This window comes from Meriones unguiculatus, chromosome 5 (assembly GCF_030254825.1).
Source record: "Meriones unguiculatus strain TT.TT164.6M chromosome 5, Bangor_MerUng_6.1, whole genome shotgun sequence".
Taxonomy (NCBI): Eukaryota; Metazoa; Chordata; class Mammalia; order Rodentia; family Muridae; genus Meriones; species Meriones unguiculatus.
In genome coordinates, this window is record NC_083353.1 from 15,507,205 (window position 1) to 15,530,425 (window position 23,221).

At 40.0% G+C, this 23,221-nt stretch overlaps 1 gene segment (V, D, J or C); it reads left to right on the forward strand.

The window, feature by feature from the left end:
* Positions 1-4,219: 4,219 nt before the first annotated feature.
* Positions 4,220-4,820, forward strand: LOC110541865 (immunoglobulin kappa chain variable 6-17-like). The segment is given in 2 exon segments: positions 4,220-4,304; positions 4,489-4,820. Coding segments are annotated over 2 exon segments (381 nt in total).
* Positions 4,821-23,221: the final 18,401 nt, after the last annotated feature.

The following is a 23,221-nucleotide window of genomic DNA, read 5'->3' on the forward strand; positions in this document are numbered from 1 at the left end:
ATTTCTGATGTCTGGCTGCTAGCTTAGAAGCACCCTGGATCTGGGGCTCTGCAGGCACTAGGGGGCACACTCACTCTCTAGCAGGTCAAATCATAAAGCACAGGGGTTCTTCCTCTTCTCTACTGGCAGGTTTGGATCTTTCAAGCAAAATATGAGCTCAGACAGCTCAGTGGTGTTGTATTCCCTGCACCCAGGAGTCCAGCTGCTCCTGCAGAACTGGGGTGTCCAGGTGCCTGCCAGGAAGTCCTGTGGAGCCAATACTTTGGCTCAGCACTTGTTGTACCTGGGTGGTTTTGTAGGTCTGCCACACAGCCTGCTGCACAGCCCCACGGCCCTATACAGTCAGGCTCTGTGGAGTCAGTATAGCATGGGATCCAGGCAGGCTTTTATGCAGATCTTGGACTCGGCAAGTGGGTTAGGCTGGCTACTGAGGCTGTGGTGCTAGTGTCCCTGCCTGAGCTGTCTCTGTTTTCAGGCAGCCAGTTCTGTGTCACTGGTGCTGTGGCTTAGCTCCTCCCACGAGGAGGGAGGCCTGTAGCAGGAAAGTGACCCTTTCCCTTCTCAGAGAAGTCCGCATCTGACCTGAATCAAAGAGTTCTCCACTCCCTTGACTTATGTGCTGTCCCTTGACTTCAGGAAGCCACAATGTTGATTTTCCAGCTTCAGCTGCCCCTCCACTCACCAATTTTGGAGTTTTGACTCCTCTGCCTCTCAGAAAGGATGCACACTATTTGCTGCCATCTTGCTTAGCCAAGGGTGTGTCTTATTTACAGTTATAATTGCTATGATAAAACATCATGACAAAAAGCAATTTAAAAGGATGGGAAATTTTATTCTTCTTACAATTCTAGGTAACCGTCGATCACTGAGGGAAGTCAGGGTTAGGATTCAAACAGAGAACCCAGAGGCAGAAGCTGAGCATAGGCATGGAGGAATGCTGCTTATTGGACTCCTCCTCATGGCTTGCTCAGATTGCTCTGTTGCAGAACCAAGAGAGACCATCATTGGCTGGCATCACCTGCAATGGAATGGATTTTCCCACATCAATTGTTAATTAAGAAAATTCCCTACAGGCTTGCCTAATGCCCAGTAGTACTAAGGCAATTTCTCAATTGTGGTTTGTCTTTCTCAGATGATTCTAGTTTATATCAATTTGGCATAATATATCATTAGTTTTGAGTATAACTATGGTTGTATAACATAATCTTGAAAGAAGAATGCTTTCATAAAGTTCAACATTATGTGCAATGAGTGTCGGCCGGTACAGTTAAATTTTCAACAAGGACAGGATGACAAGCAGGCTAACTAGGCAGATGCTCTCTGCAGCTCTGCTCTGCTGCCCATGTGTGTTCTGTCCATATGCAGAACACATGGAGACTGTTGGATTTAGACAGGTGGATGTGCATGTTTCATTGATTACTTGTTCAGGATCTGCCAAAATTTTGATATATTCCTGCCTAGCTCAAGTGTACATGTACATAACCTAATTCCTTGTGATTTCTGAGAATACCAAATAACTCATGTATAAATAAATATATATAAGTAATACTAAATGCTAAATAACTCAGACACAAATAAATTTTACATATAAGAAATATTTATTCATAACTAAATCAGAAGTTCAATAAGATAAAATAAGATCATTACTGAAATTTAAAGATTTCTTTTTAAAGAATAAGGATGATTAATATGAAAAGAAAAATTTTAATTGTTTCCAAACTACTTATTCAACAAATCAAGCAATCCAGTGAAAAAATGGGGCACAGAGCTCAACAGAGAATTCTCTGTAGAGGAATATAGAATGGCAGAGAAACACTTAAAGAAATGCTCAGTGTCCTTAGGCATCAGGGTGATGCAAATCAAAATGTCCCTGAGATTTCATCTTACACCATCAGAATGGCTAAAATCAAAACCTTAAGTGACAACACATGCTGGAGAGGTTGTGGAGAAAGGGAACCCTCCTACATAGCTGGTGGGAATGTAAACTTGTACAACCACTTTGGAAATCAATCTGGCTCTTTCTCAGACACCATTCTTTAGGAATAGTGCTTTCTCAAGATCCAGTTATACCACTACTAGTCATATATCCAAAATATGCTCAAGTACACCTCAAAGACATTTGTTCAACCCTGTTTGTAGCAGCTTTATTCATAATAGCCATAACCTGGAAACAACCAGATGTCCCTCAATGGAGGAATGGGTACAGAAATTGTGGTACTTTTACACAATGGAATACTACTCAGCAATTAAAAACAAGGAAATCATGAAATTTGCAGGCAAATGGTGGGATCTAGAAAAGATCATGCTGAGTGAGAGATCCCAGAAACAGAAAGACACACATGGTATATAATCACATATAAGTGGGAACTAGACCTATAAGATAGGGTAAACATACTAAAATCTGTACTCCTAAAGAAGATAATCAAGAAAAAAGACCCCAGGTAAGATGATCAATCCTCACTTAGAAAGACAAATGAGATGGACATTGGAAGTAGGAGATAACAAGTAACAGGACAAGGGCCTACCACAGAGGGCCTCTGAAAGACTCTACCTAGCAGTGTATCAAAGCAGATTCTTAGACACATAAACAAACCTGCGACAGAGTGCAGGGAGTCTTATGAAAGCAGGGGGAGACAGTGAGATCTGGAGAGGACGGGAGCTCTGCAAGGACCAAATATATCAGGGCACAGAGGTCTTTTATGAGGCTCTTTCTCCAACTAAGGAACATGTATGGATATAACCTAGAACCCCTGCCTGGATGTAGCCCATGGTAGCTCAGTATCCAAGTGGGTTTCCTAGTAAGGGGAATAGGGACTATTTCTGACATGAACTCAAAGGCTGGCTTTTTAATCTTTCCCCAACACCCCCAACCTGAGGGAGTAGTAGCCTTGCTAGGCCACAGAGGAGAATATTTCAGCCAGTCCTGAAGATACCTGATAAGCTAGGTTCAGATGGAAGGGGAGGAGGACCTCTCCTATCAGTGGACTTGGAAAGGGCCAGGGAGAAGATGAAGGAGGGAGAGTAGGATTGGGAGGGACTGATGGAGGGGCCTCAGCTGGGAAACAAAGTATAAAATCTGTGATTATTATAAAAATTGTATAAAAAAAGAAATGGGAAACTCAAGGCCCAATGTAAACAATATGCTAACTAATGCCATCCATCCATTCTCTAAAACCAATGTGATCAACTGCTTTTGGAGGCCATGGAAATAGTAGGGTATTACAATATTATAGACCAGATACAATTTCTCATGTTCTCTGTGTGTCTTCTTACAGGTATAATATCCTCTTTATGGACTCTCCCTTATCATCAATTATCTTTCTATTGTTGTAATAAACAACATGACCAACTTTTAAATAAGCAACTTTTAAAAAAGGCATCATTGGGGCTTTCAGAGAATTAGAATTCAAGATATTTGAATGAAGGCAGCAAGCAGCAGCCCTAGTAGTAGCTGGAGAACTCAGGGCTCACATTTCCAACTCTATGTACGTGTGTGTGTATATATATGTATGTATGTATATACATGTGTGTATCATGTGTGTGTCATTACTGGAATTACAGATGTCTGAGAATCATCAAACAACAGCTTGGAATAAAACATGAGTCTTTTAAAAGAGAAATAAATGTTCTTAACCACTGACTTGACGCTCTATCCCCAACCTTTCTGTTTTAATATTTATACTCTTTTATCTTCTCCATTAATCTTTCCTATCCACATTTACCATACCTCCTGAAACCAGCTTTCCCTCTCCTTCTCTCTGTCCTCTCCTTTCTTTTGTTTTTTTTCATCTTTTCTTATCTTTCCCAATCCCCTTCATTTTTTCCTTTCTTCTCTTTCCCTCCCTTTTCTTTCTGATGTTGATGAGAATATTTATTATTTCCTTAGGATTGTTATCAAATGTTTTCTAGTATTATTTCTGTCAAACTCACTTGGTCTTAAGGTCTTTGGTTTTTAATGGAAGACTCTCATAAGTGCATCTCAATATTTTCAGTTTGAGAGCTCTAAGTTGGTCCTTGAGCTTCTATCTTGATCCTCCCCACTTCCCACCCCCCAAGAAATTGCTTATTTTCTTGGATGATCTTTGGGCTGTAGATTTAACCTGGATACTCTCACACCCCAGAACCCAGGCTATTTCCTTTCTTATTTGATGACTACTTTGCATAGGTCCCTACAAGCCAGCCCAGCTGCTCATATTTTATAAACCAGGCCTTTGCAGTGAGAACTGAAAAGCATCAGACAGGCAGTGGCACGAACATGGAGTCACAGACCCAGGTCTTCATATTCCTGCTCCTCTGGATGTCTGGTGAGACATTAAAGACTATTGGAATATCATCAAAGTGATTCATTTGTAGAGAAACAGCTAATCACTGTTGGAATCCAATAGTATGCAGGCAATGCCATTAGAAAAGGCATTTTTGATCCTAACATTTGCATCAGGAATTCATTTTGTGTATACGTGAATACTCATTGTCTTTTTATGATTGCAGGTGCTGAAGGGGACATTGTGATGACCCAGTCTCCTGAAATCATGTCCGCATCTGTAGGAGACAGGATCACCTTAAACTGCAAATCCAGTCAAAATGTGGGTAGCTATGTACATTGGTACCAACAGAAACCAGGGCAGCCACCTAAACTGCTAATCTATGATGCATCCAATCGATACACTGGGGTCCCTGATCGTTTCACAGGCAGTGGATCTGGGACAGATTTCACTTTCTCCATCAGCAGTGTGCAGGCTGAAGACCTGGCAGATTACTACTGTCAGCAACATAACAGTTATCCTTCCACAGTGCTTCAGCCTCTAACACAAACCTCCTAGAGAGTCTAACCAGCTGGCTGCACCACACACAGCCCTGGGCCTGCACACTTCCCCTTCTGCCTGACATCTGTTGTGCATGACGAATTGATGAAATGTTCAGCAGAAAATTAGAGGTAGCCTCCATTCTTGTATAGTTTTGTCAATACAGGTGCATATAGATGAAAAATGAGAAGCTAAGTTAAGAGATTTAGAAGTTGTGCTGTTGCACTGAGAGGATACAGTACAAACAAGAAGCATTAATCAACCTAGCAGTGTCATGCTGGCTTTAGATATGTGCATGTTATGCCTTCAGGATATGATGAATATGTCTAAAATAGGACAAAATTTAACATCATTTATAAAGAATACATCATCATGAGGTTATTAGTTTAGAGATCTATGAAAAAAATGTCCATTTCATTTAGATTTTCAAATTTTGTGGTGTATAGGCTCTTGAAATCAGACCTACTGATTCTTTTAATTTCCTCAGTGTCTGTCGTTATGGCCTCATTTTTGTTTATGATTTTGCTGATTTGGTTAGTGTCTCTCTGCCTTTTATTTAGTTTGGCTAAAGGTTCTTCTATCTTGTTGATTTTTTCAAAGAACCAGCTCTTGGTTTCATTGATTCTCTGAATTTTTTTTTCATATAATAAACAGTTAATGACTGTAATTATAGATGGTTGTATAAATATGAAATAGCTGGATTGCATCATCAGCATACAGAAAGATGAGAAACTCTGGGCAACTACTCATGTGGTATGCTTTGGTACATATGTCTGTGTCTACTGCATATATGCAACTGATTTTTATTTATTTATTAAAGTTTATTTACTTTGTTTCCCAGCTATGTCCCCCTCCTTCATCTTCTCCAAATCCCACCCTCCCTTCTTCTTCTCCTCCCATACCCCCACCTCAGTCCACTGATAGGGTTGGATGGACCTTCTCCCCTTCTATCTGATCCTTTTCTATCAGGTCTAATTAGGACTGGCTGCATTGTCTTTTTCTGTGGCCTGCTATGGCTGTTCCCCATCCCCTCATGAGAAGGTGAACAATGAAACAACCATTGAGTTCATGTCAGAGACAGCCCCTTTTGCCCTTATTAGGGAACCAACTTGTAGACTGAGCTCTCATGGGCTACGTCTGTGCAAGGGTTTTAGGTTATCTCCATGCATGGTCTTTGGTTGGGTTGTCAGTCTCAGAAAAGACCCCTGGGCCTAGATTTTTTGGTTCTCTTGTTCTTCAGTTTTTCTTCAAACAGGTTTAGTGTGTCTGGCGTTATGTTGAGATCTTCGAGCCATTTGGAGTTTAGTTTTGGGTAGGGTGATAAGTATGGATCTATTTGCATTTTTCTATATGTAGATATCCAGTTAGACCATCAGCATTTGTTGAAGATTCTATCTTTTTTTCATTGTATGATTTTGGCATCTTTGTCCAAAATCAGCTGGCCATATGTATGTGGGTTTATTTCAGGGTCTTCTATTCAATTCCCTAGATCCACCATTCTGTTTCTATACCAGTACCATGCAATTTTTATTTGGCTGGTCTATAGTACAGCTTGAGATCTGGAATAGACATACCTCCAGAAGATCTTTCATTGTACAGATTTGTTTTAGCTATTCTGGGCTTCTTGTTATTCCACATGAAGTTGAGAATTTTTCATTCAAGGTCTGTAAAGAGTTTTGTTGGTAATTTGATGGGATTTGCATTGAATCTGTAGACTACTTTGTTAAGATGGCAATTTTTACTAAGTTAATCCTGCTGAGCCATGAGCATGGGAATTCTTCCATCTTCTTATAGGTTCTTCAATTTCTTTCTTCAGAAACTTGAAGGTATTTTGATTTGCTTGGTTAGAGTTAAACTAAGATACTCGATGTCTTTTGTGTTCTTTGTGAAGGTTGTTGTTTCCCTAATTTCTTTCTCAGCCCATTTGTCTTTTGTATACAGGATGGCATTTGATATTTTGACTTAATTTTGTGTACAGCCACTTTGCTGAAGGTGTTTTTGTCTGTAAGATTTCCCCAGTAGAGTTTTGGTGTGACCTATTCTTAATAGAGAATGGGATGTTGAAGTCTCCCACTATTAATGAGTGGGGATTTATGTGTGGCTTCAGTTTTGTTAATGTTTCTTTTATAAATGTGGTGTTCTTGTATTTGGGGCATAGATGTTCAGAACTCTGATGTCTTCTTGATGGAAGTTTCCTTCGAGGAAAATAAATGACTTTCCCTTTCTCTTTTGATTAATTTTCATTGAAAATATATTTTATTAGATGTTAGAATGGCTACTCCTGCTTGCTTCTTGAGTCCATTTGCTTGGAAAATGTCTTCCAGCCCTTTACTCTCAGGTAATGTCTATCTTTGTGACTTAGGTGTGTTTCTTGAATGAAACGGATTTTTGGATCTTGTTTATGTATCCATTCTGTTAGTCTATGTGTTTTTATTAGAGAGCTGAGTCCATTGATATTGAGGGAGATTAATGATCCTTTTATATTGATGTTGACCATGGTAGTGTGTTTTTGTTGTTGCCTACTTTTCTGTAGTGAGGTTATTTGTTTCCTGTGTTTTCCTGAATGTCCTTAGCTTTCCTGGGTTGTATTTTTCCTTCTAGTATCTTCTGTAATGCTGGATTTGTGGGAAGGTATTGTTTAAATTCATCTTTGTTGTTGAATATCTTGTTTTATGCATCTATGATGACTGAGAGTATACTGGGTATAGTAGCCTGGGCTGACATCAATGTTCTCTTAGTATCTGCATGATATTTGTCCAGGCCCTTATGGCTTTCACAGTCTCTGTTGAGAAGTCAGGTGTGATTCTGATGGGTTTGCCATTATATGTTACTTGGCCCTTTTCCCTTGTAGCTGTTATTATTATTTTGTTTTGTATACTTACTTCTTTGATTATTATGTGGACGGAGGATTTTCTATTCTGGTCGAAGTTATTAAGTATTCTGTAGGCCTCTTGTGTTCTAGGCCTCTCCTTTAAGTTGGGGAAATTTTCTTCTATAATTTTGTTGAAAATATTTTCTGGGCCTTGGAGCAGTGAATCTTCTTTTTCCTCTATTCATATTATTCTTAGGTTTTGTATTTTCATATTGTCTTGGGTTTCTGGGATGGTCTGTGTCAGAAAATTTTGAGATTTAACATTTTCTTTGATGGATACATCAATTTTTTTCCATTGTATCTTCTAAACCTGAGGTTCTTTCTTCAATCTCTTGTATTCTATTATGTAGGCTTACCTCTGTGGTTGCTGCTTTCTTCCATAAGTTATTTTTTCTCTGTGATTTCCTCCCGTTTTGTTTTCTTTAATTTTTCCAATTCTATCTTCAGATCTTGAGCCATTTTGTTGATTTCATTCACCTGTCTGACTGTATTTTCCTTCAATTGCTTCAGCTGCTTATGTGAACATTCCTCTGTTTCTTTTATTTCTTTCAGTGATTTAATTATTTCTGAGACTCATAACCAAACCTTGGGCAGAGTGCAGAGAATTGTATTAAAGAAGGGGAAATTAGTATGACTTAGAGAAGACAGGAGCTCCACAAGTACAAAAAATATCAGTGCACGGGGACTCTCTATGGGACTGTTTCTCTAACCAAGGACTATGTATGGATATAACCTAGAACTCCTACTCTGATGTAGACCATGGTAGCTCAGGAACCAAGTGAGTTTTCCTAGTAGGTTGGAACAGGAAATATTTCTGACATGAACTCAATGACTGGCTCCTTTACCTCTCCCCCAACCCTCTGAGGGAGGAACAGTCTTGCTAGAAGGACATGGTAGCCAGTTGTGAAGAAACCTGATTAGCTAAATTCAGATGGGAGGGGAGGAAGACCTCGTCTAGCAGTGGACTTGGAGCAGGGCAGGGAGGAGTTGAGGGAGGAAGGGTGGGTTTGGAAGGGAAAGAGGGAGGAGGCTACAGCTGGGATACAAAGTCAATAACCAGTGATTAATATAAAAAATAAAAATTGAAAAAAAATTTCTCTCTGAAGGCCACAAACTGTTTGGCTGCATCTTCCTGTATTTCTTTACAGATGGCCATAATCTGTTTGTCTTTTATCTTCCTCTATTTCTTTACAGGAGGTTATAACCTGTTTTACTTTATCTTCCTCTAATCCTTTATGCATTTTATTTGTTTCCTCTATTATACTCTTCATAAGCATAGAAATAAGTTCTTCTTGAATTTCATTAATGCTGGGGTGTCCAGGGCTGTTTGCTCCTAGATAAGTGGGTTCTGGATATGCCATATTGCGCTGTATTCTGTTGGTTGAGATTTTATGCTCTACTCTACCCATCGGGCTATCTTAGGTGTTGGGTGATTCATGGAATCCTAGGGTGTGGAGAATCCCCTTGGCAGAATGTTGATTTTCCTGAAGGAGGCCTCCTCAGCATTTTGGGTATGGTCACTGAATGGCTGTGTTTCTCAGGAATTGCCCCAGCATGTAGCATGTAATATCAACTCAGGCATGTAGACCTGAGCAGTAATTGTCATCTTTGTTAGTCAGCGTGGCTCTCCCCTCTCCCAAGAATTCCTGGAGACAGCTGCCCTACTGCTGTTTCTTGATCTGAATTCAGTGAGCTGCTGCTGTTGCACTTACACTGTTTTCTAGGAACAGCATTCTTTAAGTACCTGGGCACCCCTCTATTTGCTCTGTTTAGGTAGGAATAACTGGTTGCCCCTTGGAGCAGTATCTTTGGGACTGATCTCGGGGATCCCAGGCTTCTGTAGTCCTGAGGTTGGAGCTCTGTGCCCCAATACTCAAGCGGGAATCAGTGGCATATGAGCACATCTTTCTCTCTCTCTCTCTCTCTCTCTCTCTCTCTCTGTGTGTGTGTGTGTGTGTGTGTGTGTGTGTGTGTGTTGAAGGAGTCCTCTGAGTGTTCTAAGCTGGGACCTGCTGTTTCCCTAACTGTAGGGTTTTCTCATGACAGGGAAACCCAGTTTCTGGTGCCCTGGGGCACACAATTCTGTCTGGGATGGAGAGTCAGGCATGCAGCAGGTCTCTGGGCTGACAGCTGAGTGTCCCTCTCTGGGCTGGTGGCTGTGAGCTCAGTGTCCCTGGGACCTTTTCCAGGTATTGACTGGGTGACCTGAGGTCTGTTTCTATTGCTTCCTACTCCCAACTGGAAATCCCAGTCTCCGGTGTTATGGTGCCCACAATTCAGCCTGAGAGGGTGTTCAGGAAATGCAGGCATGTGGCTCTGGGCTGGTGATTGTGTGCCTGCTGGGACCCAGAAGCTCTTCTGGTTTTTAGTTGGGTGATCTGAAAATGGACTCAATTTCTTCCCACACCATGGGGTTTCCTCACCTGGGAATCACAATCACTGGTGTTTTAGGCCCCAAGGGACAGAGTTCTATCTCTCGGTCACTGTGCTGACACTGCTGTCCTGCTTCACAGTCACAGTGTCCTCCTGGCGCTGCCATGTTGGATCTCCTGGCTACTATTTTTTAATTTATCCCCAGGATGGGTTTAGGCCTTGTTCTGTAAAGTTTTTCATTAAATGAGGTGAACTAATAAAGTGGAACCAGACAAAATAGTCGTCATGTTTTTCTGTGGAATTCATTTCCACCTGACCAATTATTTCTCATTATTATTAGGTGAATTAGCAAATTGTGCAATTTTGTGAGAAACTCTTGAATAATGTTATTTATATGTTTCCTAGTCTCCTCTGGTAATGTTAGCTTGCTGAAAAGCATTTTCTCTTCTCTCTGTCTCTCTGCATCATTGGATGAAACAGTTGTCTGAGGAAGAGGATGATTAGCTGGTCCTCTCTCTTATTTGGATTCAACTTCCGGAGGCTCCTCCCAGTGTGAGAAGAAGTGGTGGCTGGATGTTCTCCTCCAATATCCATGAAATAATTAGGCCCAGGTAGTTGGATAGATTTTTAGTACTAAGCTTGATTTACCCCTTGTTGAATGGACTTTAAGTTCAATAGGAGTATGTATGCCATTATTCCACCCTCAGTGGTATCATGTATGCTGGTCATTGTTTTAGTTCATAGGAATTATGACTGGAAATGAACTTTATAATTGTTTATTTACTTATATTTTGTGTACATTGGTTTTCTGCCTGCTTGGATGTGTGTGTGAGGGTGTTAGATCTCCTGAACCTGGAGTTATAGACAGTTCTGAGCTTCCATGTGGATGCTGGGAATTGAACCCAGGTTCTTTGGAAGAGCATTCAGTGCTCTTAACCATTGGGCCATCTCTCCAGTCCCCTGGAAATGATATTCCACTCCTCGTTTGGAAGCTTTTATGGTGCCTTCTGGTACTATGAAAAGTAGTCCTCAGTGAGTTCATATTAAGGTCACTTAAGTTTTCCAGGTCCTTTTTCTAAAGTGCAATAGAGAGTTATCTTCTTCTACCTCTAGGTGACACCCTAGGGAAACAATAGTAGCCTACAATATAAAGAGAAAATTTCTATCCACTTATAAGTGAGTATATACCATTTATATCTTTTTTGGGTTTGGGTTACCACACTCAGGATCATATTTTCTATATTTCCATCCATTCAAGGGCAAATTTCTTGATATCTTTGTTTTTAATACATGAGTAGTCTTACATTGTGTAAATGTGCCAGTTTTCTTTCTTTCTTCATTGTTTTTTTGTTTGAGGGGCATTTGAGTTTTTTCCAGTTTTTTAATAAATCTGCTATGAACACAGTTGAGCAAGTGTCCTTGTGGTATGGTGGAGCTTCGCTTGGGTATATGCCCAGGAGTGGAATAGCTGGACTTGAGGTAGAATTATTCTCAATTTTTTGAGAAAGCACCAGATTGATTTTCACAGTCGTTGTACAAGTTTGCACTCCCAACAAGTAATAGAGGATTATTTCCCTTTCTCCACAATTTTGCCAGGATGTGCTGTCACTTTAGGTTTTTTTTTTCTTTTTTTTTTTGGAGGTGATATAATTTTTTTATGTTATAATTTTTTTCTTTTTTAAAATTTATTTATTTTTTACTTATTTGTTTAATATTTAAAATTTTAATCACAGGACATTCACTTGTATCCCAGCTGTAGCCCCCTTCCTCTTTCCCTCCCAATTCCACCCTCCCTCCCTCATCTCCTCCCTGCCTTCTTTAGAGTCCACTGATACAGGAGGCCCTCCTCTCCTTCCATTTGAACCTAGCTTATCAGGTATCTTCAGGACTGGCTGCAACATACTTATCTGTGGCCTAGCAAGGCTGTTCCTCCCTAGGGCGGGAAGGGAAGCTCAGTGAGCCATTCACTGAGTTCATGTTAGAAGTAATTCTTGTCTCCCTTACTAGGGAACCCACTTGGATACTGATACCACGGGTGACATCCAAGCAGGGTTTGTAGGTTATATCTATGCATGGTCCTTGGTTGGAGAAACAGTCTCATAGAAGACCCATGTGCCCTGATATATTTGGTCCTTTTGGGGCTCCTATTCCCTCTAGGTCATATTAACTCCCCTTCTTTCATATGATTCCCTGTAGTCTGCCAAAGGTTTGGTTATGAGTCTCAGCATCTGCTTTGATATACTGCTAGGTAGATTCTTTCAGATGCCCTCTGCAGTAGGCTTCTGTCTTGTTACTTGTTTTTTCCTACTTCCAATGTAGATCCCCTTTGTCTTTGTAGGTAAGGATTGATCATCTTACCCCTGGTCCTCTTTCTTGTTTATCTCCTTTAGGTGTACAGATTTTAGTATGTTTATCCTATCTTATAAGTCTAGTACCCACTTATAAGTGAGTATATACTGTGTGTGTCTTTTTGCTCCTGGGATCCCTCACTCAGGATGATTTTTTTCTAGAACCCACCATTTTCCTGCAAAATCACGATTTTCTCGTGTTTAATTGCTGAATAGTATAAAGGTACAACAATTTCTGGATCCATTTCTCCCTTGACAGATATTTGGGTTGTTTCAAGGTCTGGCTATTATGAATAAAGCTGCTACAAACATGGTTGAGCAGATGTCCTTGTTGTATACTTTAGCATATTGTGTATGTATGCCTAGGAGTGGTATAGCTGGATCTAGAGGAAGCAGTATTCTTGCTTGTCTAAGAAAGCACCAGATTGATTTCCAAAGTGGTTGTACAAGTTTACATTCCCACCAGCATTAGAGGAGTGTTCACCTTTCTCAACAACCTCTCCAGCATGTGTTGTCACTTGATTTTTTGATCTTAGCCATTCTGATAAGTGTAAGGTGAAATCTCAGGGTTGTTTTGATTTGCATCTCTCTGATGGTTAAGGATGTTGCACATTTCTGTAAGTGTTGCTCTGCCATTCTATATTCCTCTACAGAGTATTCTCTATTTAGCTCCATACCCCATTTTTTTTAATTTGGTTGCTTGAATTATGGCCTTTTAACTTTAGTTTTTTATATGTTCTGGATATCAGCCTTCTGTCTGAGATAGGGCTGGTGAATATCCTTTGTCAGTCTGTAGGCTGTTGTTTTATACTGACAAAACAAAACTCTGTCCTTTGCTTTATAGAAGCTTTTCAGTTTCATGAGGTCCCATTTATTGATTGTTGCTTTTAGAGCCTGTGCTGATCGTGTTCTTTACAAAAAGTTGTCTCCTGTGCCAATGAGTCCTAGGCTCTTCCCTACTTTTTCTTCTAACAGATTAAGTGTATCTGGTTTTATATTGAGATATTTTATCCACTTGGACTTTAGTTTTGTGCAGGGTGATAAATATAGATCTATTTTAATTTTTCTGCATGTAGACATCCAGTTGGACCAGCACCTTTTGTTGAAGATGTTGTCTTTCTTCCATTGAATGGTTTTGGTTTCTTTGTCAAAAATCAAGTATTTATATGTGTTAGTTTATTTCAGGGTCTTCTATTCAGTTCCATTGAGCCACCATTCTCTTTCTTTGCCAGTACCATGCAGTTTTTATTAGTCAGTTCCATTGATTCTCCTTTATGTTTCTATGCCAATACCATGCAGTTTTTATTACTCTGCGAGATTTGTTTTTTTTTCCCTCTTTTATATACCTCTAATAACTGGATAATCATAGCTTTAAAGTCATTTTCTTGTGTTTCCTGATGAGTTGGAGTATCCATTAGTTTTGGGGGTTGCCGGTGAAGCTATGATGTCTTGATTCATGTGGGGTGTGTTCTTTCCCCTACCCCTGGCTTTTGGTTATCCGTGGTGTTCACTGTTTGTTCCTGGATTCTGCAGATCAGACTGCTCTTTCTTTGGTGCCTGGAGAATTCTTCAGGAAAATGAGAGATGTCCAGTGGTTTCAGCGTGTGCATTGTTGATTCAGCTGTACCTGTGGGAGGAAGGTCCACAGGTGCAGAAGGGCAAATGAGGGGTAGTGTGTTAGCGTGCCTGTTTATGGAAGTGTGCCCTGAGCGACAGGGTATTAGAGAATGTAGAGGCTTTCAGTGTGAGAGAGGGGTGTCTTGCAGGCACATAGGGAGTTGCACTTAAGATATAGCAAGCGCTGTTGATGATTGTGGGCAAGGATTGATTTTGCAGGTCTGCAGGATTTTGGTAGCTGTTCAACTGGCTATCTTCCACTGAGGGGTTGGATGGCTGGTGCAGTCACTGGCTGGGAGGCCCTGTGGAGTCAGTACTGCTGCTCCTTGACTTGGGATTCGGGAAGGATTGTACTGCAGATCTGAGAATCTGGTGGGCACTCATTGGGCTTGCACTATGGCTGGGCAGGCACTCTTCTGGTTGGGATCTCCTGAGTGGCAGGAGCTTCACTGTGCAGAATCTCTGGAGGGGTAGGCGCTCCATGTGGTGAGGTCTCCGGAAATGGGGAAGGGGCCCCCCTCAGCCCACTGGGAGATCAGCAAGAGGTTCTTGGCATGGCAGGGGCTCCTTGGATATGTGCTCTTAGGGATGGTGTTCAGTGGGCTCCCCACCACGGCTGAGGAGCTAAAAGCCCCTCTTCTGCTTCCCAGTCACCAGGCCTCCAGCAAATTTTGTGCTCAGCTCACTGGTGCTGTGTGTAGGCTCCCTTGAGGTGAAGGGAGGGCAGGACAAGGGAAGTACCCCTCTCAATTCCCAGAGAAGTCTGAGCCTGATCTGAATCTATAAGTGATTTTTGCTTCTGTGGTGTCCCCTCTACTTCAGAAAGCCAAAACATCTAAATTCTGGCTTCGATTGTCCCTCCAAACACCAATTTTGGAGATTCAGGTCCTCTGCCTGTCCAAAACAGTGTGCAATGTTCGCTGCCATCTTGGTCACATTGGATATTGACCTTAGCCATTCTGATGGGTATAAGATGGACTCTCAGAGTCACCTTGATTTGCATTCCCTTCATGACTAAGGATGCTGAACAGTTCTTTAAGTGTTTCTCAGCCATTCGGCATTCCTCTGTTGAGAATTCTCTGTTTAGATCTGTACCACTATTTTAACTGAATTACTTTGTTTGTTGGTTTTTAATTTTTCATTTCATTATACATTTTATTTATTAACTTTCTTTTGGATAAAGAGTTGGTGAAGATGTTTGCCCATTCTGGTAACTACCTTTTAGTCCTTTTGACAGTGTCCTTTGCCTTCTAGAAGCTTTTCAGTTTCATGAGGTTCCATTTATTGTTGGTTTTAGTTCCTGAGTTGTTGCTGTGTGTTAATGAATGTGCCAATGAGAGATAAAGGCTCTTCCTAATTTTCCGTCTTTTATTTTTTATTTTATGTTTTTTATTAATTATAATTTATTCACATTTTATCACCCCATAAGTTCCTCCCTCTTCCACTCCGGATCCCACTCTCCAACCCTCTACTTCACACAAGCCCCTCCCCAAGTCCACTGGTAGGGGAAGTCTTTTTCTCCTTCCTTGTGATCTTAGTCTATCAGATCACATCAGGAGTGGATGCAATGTCATCTTCTGTGGCCTGGTAAGGCTGCTCCCCCCTGAGGGGGAAGTGATCAAAGAGTAGACCAATCAGATTATGTCAGAGGCAGTCCCTCTTCCCATTACTATGGAACCCACTTGGGCACTGAACTGCCATTTGCTACTTCTGTGCAGGGGTTCTAGGTTATCTCCATGAATAGTCCTTGGTTGGACTATGAGTCTTTGGGAAGTTCCCTTTGTTCAAATTTTCTGGTTCTCTTGCTCTGCTTGTGGTGTTCCTGTCCTTTCCAGCTCTTACATTTTCCCACATCTTACATAAGATTCCATGCACTCTGCCCAACAGTTGGCTATAAGTCTCAGCGTCTGCTTTGATTGTCTGCAGGACAGAGGCTTTCAGAGACCCTCTGTTGCAGGTTCCTAGGTTGTTTCCTGTTTTCTTCTTCTTCTGATGTCCATCCTCTTTGCCTTTCAGGATGGAAATTGAGCATTTTAATCAGGGTACTCTCTCTTGATTAGTTTCTTTAGATGTACAGATTTTAGTAGGTTTATCCTATGTTATATGTCTATATGAGTGAGTATATACCCTGTGTGTCTTTCTGCTGCTGGGACAGCTCACTCAGGATGATCCTTTCCAGGTCCCACCATTTACCTTCAAATTACATGATTTCCTTATTTTTCATTGCTGAGTAATACTCCATTGTGTAGATGTACCACAATCTCTGCATCCATCCTACCTTTGAGGGGCATCTGTGCTGTTTCCAGCTTCTGGATATTACCAATAAAGCTGCTACCGACATGGTTCAGCAAATGTCCTTATTGTGTACTTGAGCCTCTTTTGGATATAGGCCAAAGAGTGGTATGGCTGGATCTTGAGGAAGTGCTATTCCTAGTTGTCTGAGAAAGTGCCAGACTGATTTCCAGAGTGGTTGTACAAGTTTACATTCCCATCAGCAGTGGAGGAGGGTTCCTGTTTCTCCTCAACCTCTCCAGCATGTGTTATCACTTAAATTTTTCATCTTGACCATTCTGATGGGTGTAAGGTGAAATCTCAGGGTTGTTTTGGTTTGCATTTCCCTAATGGCTAATGAGGTTGAGCATTTCTTTAAGTGTTTCTCTGCCATTCAATATTCTGCTACTGAGAATTCTCTGTTTAGCTCTGTTCCCCATTTTTTAAGTGGATTACTTGGTTTGCTGCTTTTCATTTTCTTTAGTTCTTTATATATAATGGATAGTCCTCTGTCAGATAAAGGGTTGGTGAAGATTCTTTCCCATTCTCTAGGCAGTTGTTTTGTTTTGATGACAGTGTCCTTTACTTTACAGAACCTTTTCAGTTTCATGAAGTACCATTTATTGATTGTTGCTCTTAGAGCCTCTGCTGTTTGTATTCTGTTCAGAAAGTTGTCTCCTGTACCAATGTGTTCTAGGGTATTCCCAAATGTTTCTTCTACCTGATTTAATGTGTCTGGTTTTATGTTGAGGTCTTTGATCCACTTGGACTTTAGTTTTGTGCAGGGTGATAAGTATGGATCTATTTTCATTTTTCAACATGTAGATATCCAGTTAGACCAGCTCTTTTTGTTGAAGATGCTATATTTTTCCATTGTTTGTTTTTCGCATCTTTGTCAAAGATCAGTTGTCCCTAAGTGTGTGGGTTTATTTCTGGATCCTCTGTACGGTTCCATTGATCCACCATTCTGTTTCTATGGCAGTACTATAAAGTTTTTATAACTGTTGCTCTATAGTACAGCTTAAGATCAGGAATGGAGATACCTCCAGATGATCTTTGATTGTAGAGAATTGTTTTATCAATCCTGGATTTCTTGTTATTCCATATGAAGTTGAGAAATTTTCTTTCGAGGTTTGTAAAGAATTTTGTTGGTAATTTGATGGGAATTGCATTGAATCTGTAGATTGCTTTTGGTTATGATGCCCATTTTTACTATGTTAATCCTGCCAAGCCATGAGCATGGGAGATCTTTTTATATCTTTCTGATATCTTCTTCTAATGCTTTCTTCAAAAGCTTGAGATTTTTTACATACAAGTCTTTGACTTCCTTGGTTAGGGTTACACCAAGGTACTTTATATCATTTGTGGCTATTGTGAAGGGTGTTATTTCCCTAATTTCTTTCTCAGCCCTATTTTCTTTTATACACAGGATGGCTACTGATTTTTTTGAGTAAATTTTGGTTCTGACCACTTTGCTGAAGGGGTTTATCAGCTCTAAGAGTTCCCTGGTAGAGTTTTTGGGGTCACTCAGGTATACTATCATATCGTCTGCAAATAGCAATAATTTGACTTCTTCCATTCCAATTTGTATCCCCTTGATTTCCTTCAACTGTTTTATTGCTCTAGCAAGGACTTGCAGAACTATGTTGAAGAGATATAGAGTGGGCAGCCTTGCTTTTTCCCTGATTTCAGTGGGGTTGCTTTATGTTTCTCTCTTTTTAGTGTGATGCTGACTATAGGCTTGCTGTATATTGCCTTTGCTATGTTTTGATATGTGCCTTGTATCCCTGATCTCTCCAATACTTTAAACATGAATGGATTTTGGATTTTGTCAAAAGCTTTTTCAGCATCTAGGGAGATTATCATGTGGATTTTTTCTTTCAGTTTGTTAATATGGTGGATCACATTGATGGATTTCCATATATTGAACCACCCCTGCATACGTGGGATGAAGCTTACTTGGTCATAGTGGATGATATCTTTGATATGTTCTTGTATTCAGTTTTCAAGTATTTTGTTGAGTATTTTTCATCAATGTGCAAAAGGGAGATTGGCCTGAAATTCTCTTTCTTTGTTGGGTCTTTGAGAGGTTTAGGTACCAAGGTGACTTTGGCTTCGTAAAATGAGTTTGGTAATGTTTCTTCTGTTTCTATTTTGTGGAATAGTTTGAAAAGAACTGGAGTTAACTCTTCTTTGAAGGTCTGGTAGAATTCTGCCCTGAAACCATCTGGTCCTGGGCTTTTTTTGGATGGGAGACTTTCGATGACCACTTCTATTTCTTTGGGGGTTATAGGACTATTTAATTGATTTACCTAGTCCTTATTCAGCTTTGGAAAGTAGAATTGATCAAGGAAATTGTCCATTTTGTTTAGATTTTCAAATTTTGTGACATATAGACTTTTGAAGTAAGTCCTAATGATTGTTTGGATTTCCTCAGTGTCTGTATTTATGTCCCTCTGTTCCTTTCTGATTTTGTTGATTTGGATGGTGAGCCTTTTAGTTAGCTTGGTTAAGGGTTTGTCTATCTTGTTGATTTTCTCAAAGAACCAGCTCTTGGTCTCATTCATTCTTTGAATTGTATTATTTGTTTCTAATTGAGTGATTTCAGCCCTGAGTTTGATTATTTCCAGTTGTGTACTACTTTTTCGTGTGTCTCCTTCTACTTTTTCTAGGGTTTTTAAGTGAGCTGTTAAGTTGCTTGAATGAGCTGTCTCAAATCTTCTTGAAGGCCCTTAGTGCTATAACTTTCCTCTTAGCACTGGTTCATTGTGTCCCACAAGTTTGTTTATGTTGTGCCTTCATTTTCATTAAGTTCTAGGAAGACTTTAATAACTTTGCTTATTTCTTCCCTGACCCAGCTGTCATTTAATAGTAAGTTATTCGTTTCCATGTGTGTGTAGGATTTTGTTATTTCTGTTGTTGTTGAGGTCCAGCTTTATTCCATGGTGATCAGATAGGATAAGAGGGATTATTTCAGTCTTTTTATATCTGTTGAGGCTCAATCTGTGACCAAGTATATGGTCTATTTTGGAGAAGGTTCCATGCGGTGCTGAGAAGGTAAATTCTTTTGTGTTTGGGTGTAAGGTTCTCTAAATGTCTGTTAGGTCCATTTGATTCATGACCTCTGTTAGAGACATTGTTTCTTTGTTTAATTTCTGTTTTGTTGACCTGTCCTTTGTTGAGAGTGGGGTGTTGAAGTCTCCCACTATTAATGTGTGGGTATCTATGTGTGTTTTAAGTTTTATCAATGTTTCTTTTACAAATGTGTGTGCCCTTGTATTTGGGGCATAGATGTTCAGGATTGTGATGTCTTCCTGGTGAAATTTTCCCTTGATGAGTATGAAGTGACCTTCCCCATCTCTTTTTATTATTTTGGTTGAAAGTCTATTTTAACAGATATTAGAATGGCAACTCCTGCTTGCTTCTTGTGTCCGTTTGCTTAGAAAGCTGTCTTCTAACCCTTTACCCTCAGGTAATGTCTATTTTTGTGATTTACTTGTGTTTTTTGTATGCAAAAGATTGCTTGGTTTTGTTTAAGTATCCATTCTGTTATTCTGTGTCTTTTTTTTTATTTTGGAGAATTGAGTCCATTGATGTTGGGAGATATTAATGACCAGTGGCTGTTAGATTTTTTGATTTTGATGTTGATTTTGATGTGGTCACAAGGTTGTGTGCTTGTTTGCTTTTTGTTTTACTATAGTAATTTTAATTATTTCCTGTGTTTTCTTGAAAGCAGCTACTTTTTTGGGTTGTATTTTCTCTTTTAGTGTCTTCTGTAACACTGGATTTGTGTGTAGATATTGTTGAAATTTGTTTTGCCATTGGATATCTTGTTTTCTCCATCTATAAACACTGAGAGTTTTGCTGTGTATAGTAGCATGGGCTGACCTCTGTGTTTTCCTAGGGTCTGCATGATTTCAGTCCACGCCCTTCTGGCTTTCATAGTCTCTATTGAAAAGTCAGGTATGAATCTAATGGGTTTGTCATTATATGTTACTTGGCTTTCTCCCTTGCATGGTTTAGTATTTTTTCTTTGTTCTGTATACTTACTATTCTGAGTATTATGTGGTGGGATGATTTTCTTTTCTGGTCTAATTTATTGGGTGTTCTGTCAGCCTCTTGTATTCTTATTGGGCTCTCCTTTAAGTTGGGGAAATTTTCTTCAATGATTTTGTTGAAAATATTTTCTGGGCCTTGGAGCAGGGAATCTTCTTTTGCCTCTATTCCTATTTTTCTTCGGTTTTGACTTTTTATGTTGTCTTGAATTTCTTAGATGGTCTGTGTCAAGAATTTTTTAGATTTAACATTTTCTTTGACAAATACATCTATTTCTTCCATTGTATTTTCCACATCTGAGATTCTTTCTTCCATCTCTTGTAGTTTATTGGTTATGCTTACCTCTGTAGTTCCTGTTTTCTTCCCTATGTTCTTTCTCTCCACAATTGCCTCCATTTGTGTTTTCTTTAATTTTTCCAATTCTATCTTCAGATATTCATCCATTTTGTTGATTTCCTTCACCTATCTGACTGTATTTTCCTGTTTTTCTTTCAATTCAGTCAGCTGTTTGTTTGAACAATTTTCTGTTTCTTTTCTTTTTTTCAGTGTTTTAAGCATTTCCTCTCTAACGGCCACAAACTGTTTGGCTGCAACTTCCTGTATTTCTATATGGATGACCATAATGTGTTTGTTTTTTTTCTTCTTCCATTTCTTTATGGATGGCCATAATCTGTTTGAGTTTCTCTTCCTCTAGGTCTTTATGCATTTTATTTGTTTCCTCTGTTATCCTCTTCATGAGCATAGATGTTAGGTCATCTTCTTGAATTTCAATTATCCTGGGGTGTGCAAGGCTACTTGCCCCTGGATAAATGGTTTCTGGAGATGCCATATTGTTCTGTCTTTTGTTGGTTGAACTTTTATGCTGGCCTTTACCCATTGCTCTATGTTAGGTGTTTGGAGTTAGTTTCTGTTGGTTCCTGGAATCCTGTAGTGGAGAAAATCCCCTTGGCATGAAGATGTTTTTTCCTGAAGGAAGCCTTTTCAGCTTTTTGGGTATAGTCACAGTTTGGCAGGTGTTTTTCAGGATTTGCCATACCTCACCTCAAGCAGAGAGACCTGAGTGGTAACTGTGGTCCTTGTTAGTCAAGAGGGCTCTCCTCTCACCCGGAGAAGTCCTGAAGACAGCTGTCCTGCTTCTGGGTTTCTTGTGGTAAATTTAGTAATCTGCTGCTGTAACCTGTGTGTCCTGTGGTTTGGTCAGTTTTGTTAGGGATAACTGGTTGCCCTTGAAGCAGTATCTGGAGACAGATACTGATCTTGTAGACAGAATCACCCTAAGCTGCAAGTCCAGTCATAGTTTGATTGGTTACGTAGCTTTGTACCAGCAGCAACCAGTACAGCCTCCTATACTGCTAATCTACTCTGCATCCAATCGATACACTGGGGTCCCTGGTTGCTTCACAGGGAGTGGATGTGGGAAAGATTACACTCTCAGCATCTGTAGTGTGCAGATTGAAGACCTGGCAGTTTATTACTGTCTTCAGTATAACAACTGTACTCCCACAATCCTTCAGCCTCCAATACAAACCTCCTTGAGAGTCTCACCAACTGCCTGTAACACAAACAATCCTGGCCCTGCACAGTTCCCCTTCTGCCTGAGATCTGCTATGCATGACTAATTGATGCAACCTTCACTAGAAAATTAATTAAGCGATAGCCTCCTTTCTTCCATATTTTTGACAACACTGGTGTGTATAGATAAAAAGGAGAAGCTAAGTTAAGAGATTTAGAAGTTGTGGTTTTGCACTGAGAGGATACAGAACAAGCAAGAAGCATCAGTGAAGCTTATGGTGTCATGCTGACTTTAGATATCTCTTTGTTATGCCTTCAGGCTATGATGAATCAGTATAAAATGGGATAGACTTTAAAATTATTTACAAGGAATACATCATCCAAAGATTATTAGTTTAGATTAACGAGCCTCAAAGTTTGGAAAATGATCTATCAAAAAATTGTTCATTTTATTTAGATTTTCAAATTTTAGGGTGTATTGAGATTTTAAGTTAGACCTAACGAATCTTTGAATTTCTTCAGTGTCTGTCATTATGGCCTCCTTTTTGTTTCTGATTGTGTTGATTTGTATACTTTCTATCTGCCTTTTAGTTAGTTTGGTTAAGGATTTGTCTATCTTGTTTATTTTGTCAAAAACCAGCTCTTTATAAAGATTCTTCTATCTTGTTGATTTTCTCAACGAACCAGCTCTTGGTCTCATTTAGTCTCTGAATTGTTTTTTTTTTTTTTTCATATAATAAACAGTTAATTACTGCAAGTATAGATGGCTGTATAAATATGAAAGACCCGGATTGCATTATCAGCATAGAGAAAGATGAGGAACTCTGGCCAATGCTCATGTGGTATGCTTTGGTCTATATGTCTGTGTCTACTGCATATATACATCTGATATTTATTTATTATAATTTATTCACTTTGTATCCCAGCCATGCCCCCTTCCTTGTCTCCTCCAAATCCCATTCTCCTTTCCTCTCCTTCTCCCATGCCCTTCCATCAGTCCACTGATAGGGTTGGACCTCCTCCCCTCCATCTGTCTCTAGCTAATCAGGTCTCATCAGGACTGGCTGCTTTGTCTTATTCTGTGGCCTGGTAAGACTGCTTCCCCTTCAGGGGAAGGTGATCAAAGAGTCAGGCAATGTATACACAGTTAGAGACAGCCCCTGTTCCCCTTACTAGGTAATCCACCTGGAGACTGAGCTGCCATGGGCTACATCTGTGCACGGGTTTTAGGTTATCTCCATGCATGGACCTAGGTTGGAGAATCAGTCTCAGAAAAGTACCCTGTGCCCAGATATTTTTGTTTTGTTTTTCTCCTTGCGGAGTTCCTGTCCCTTCCTGGTCTTACCATCTCCCCTTTTTTCCATAAGATT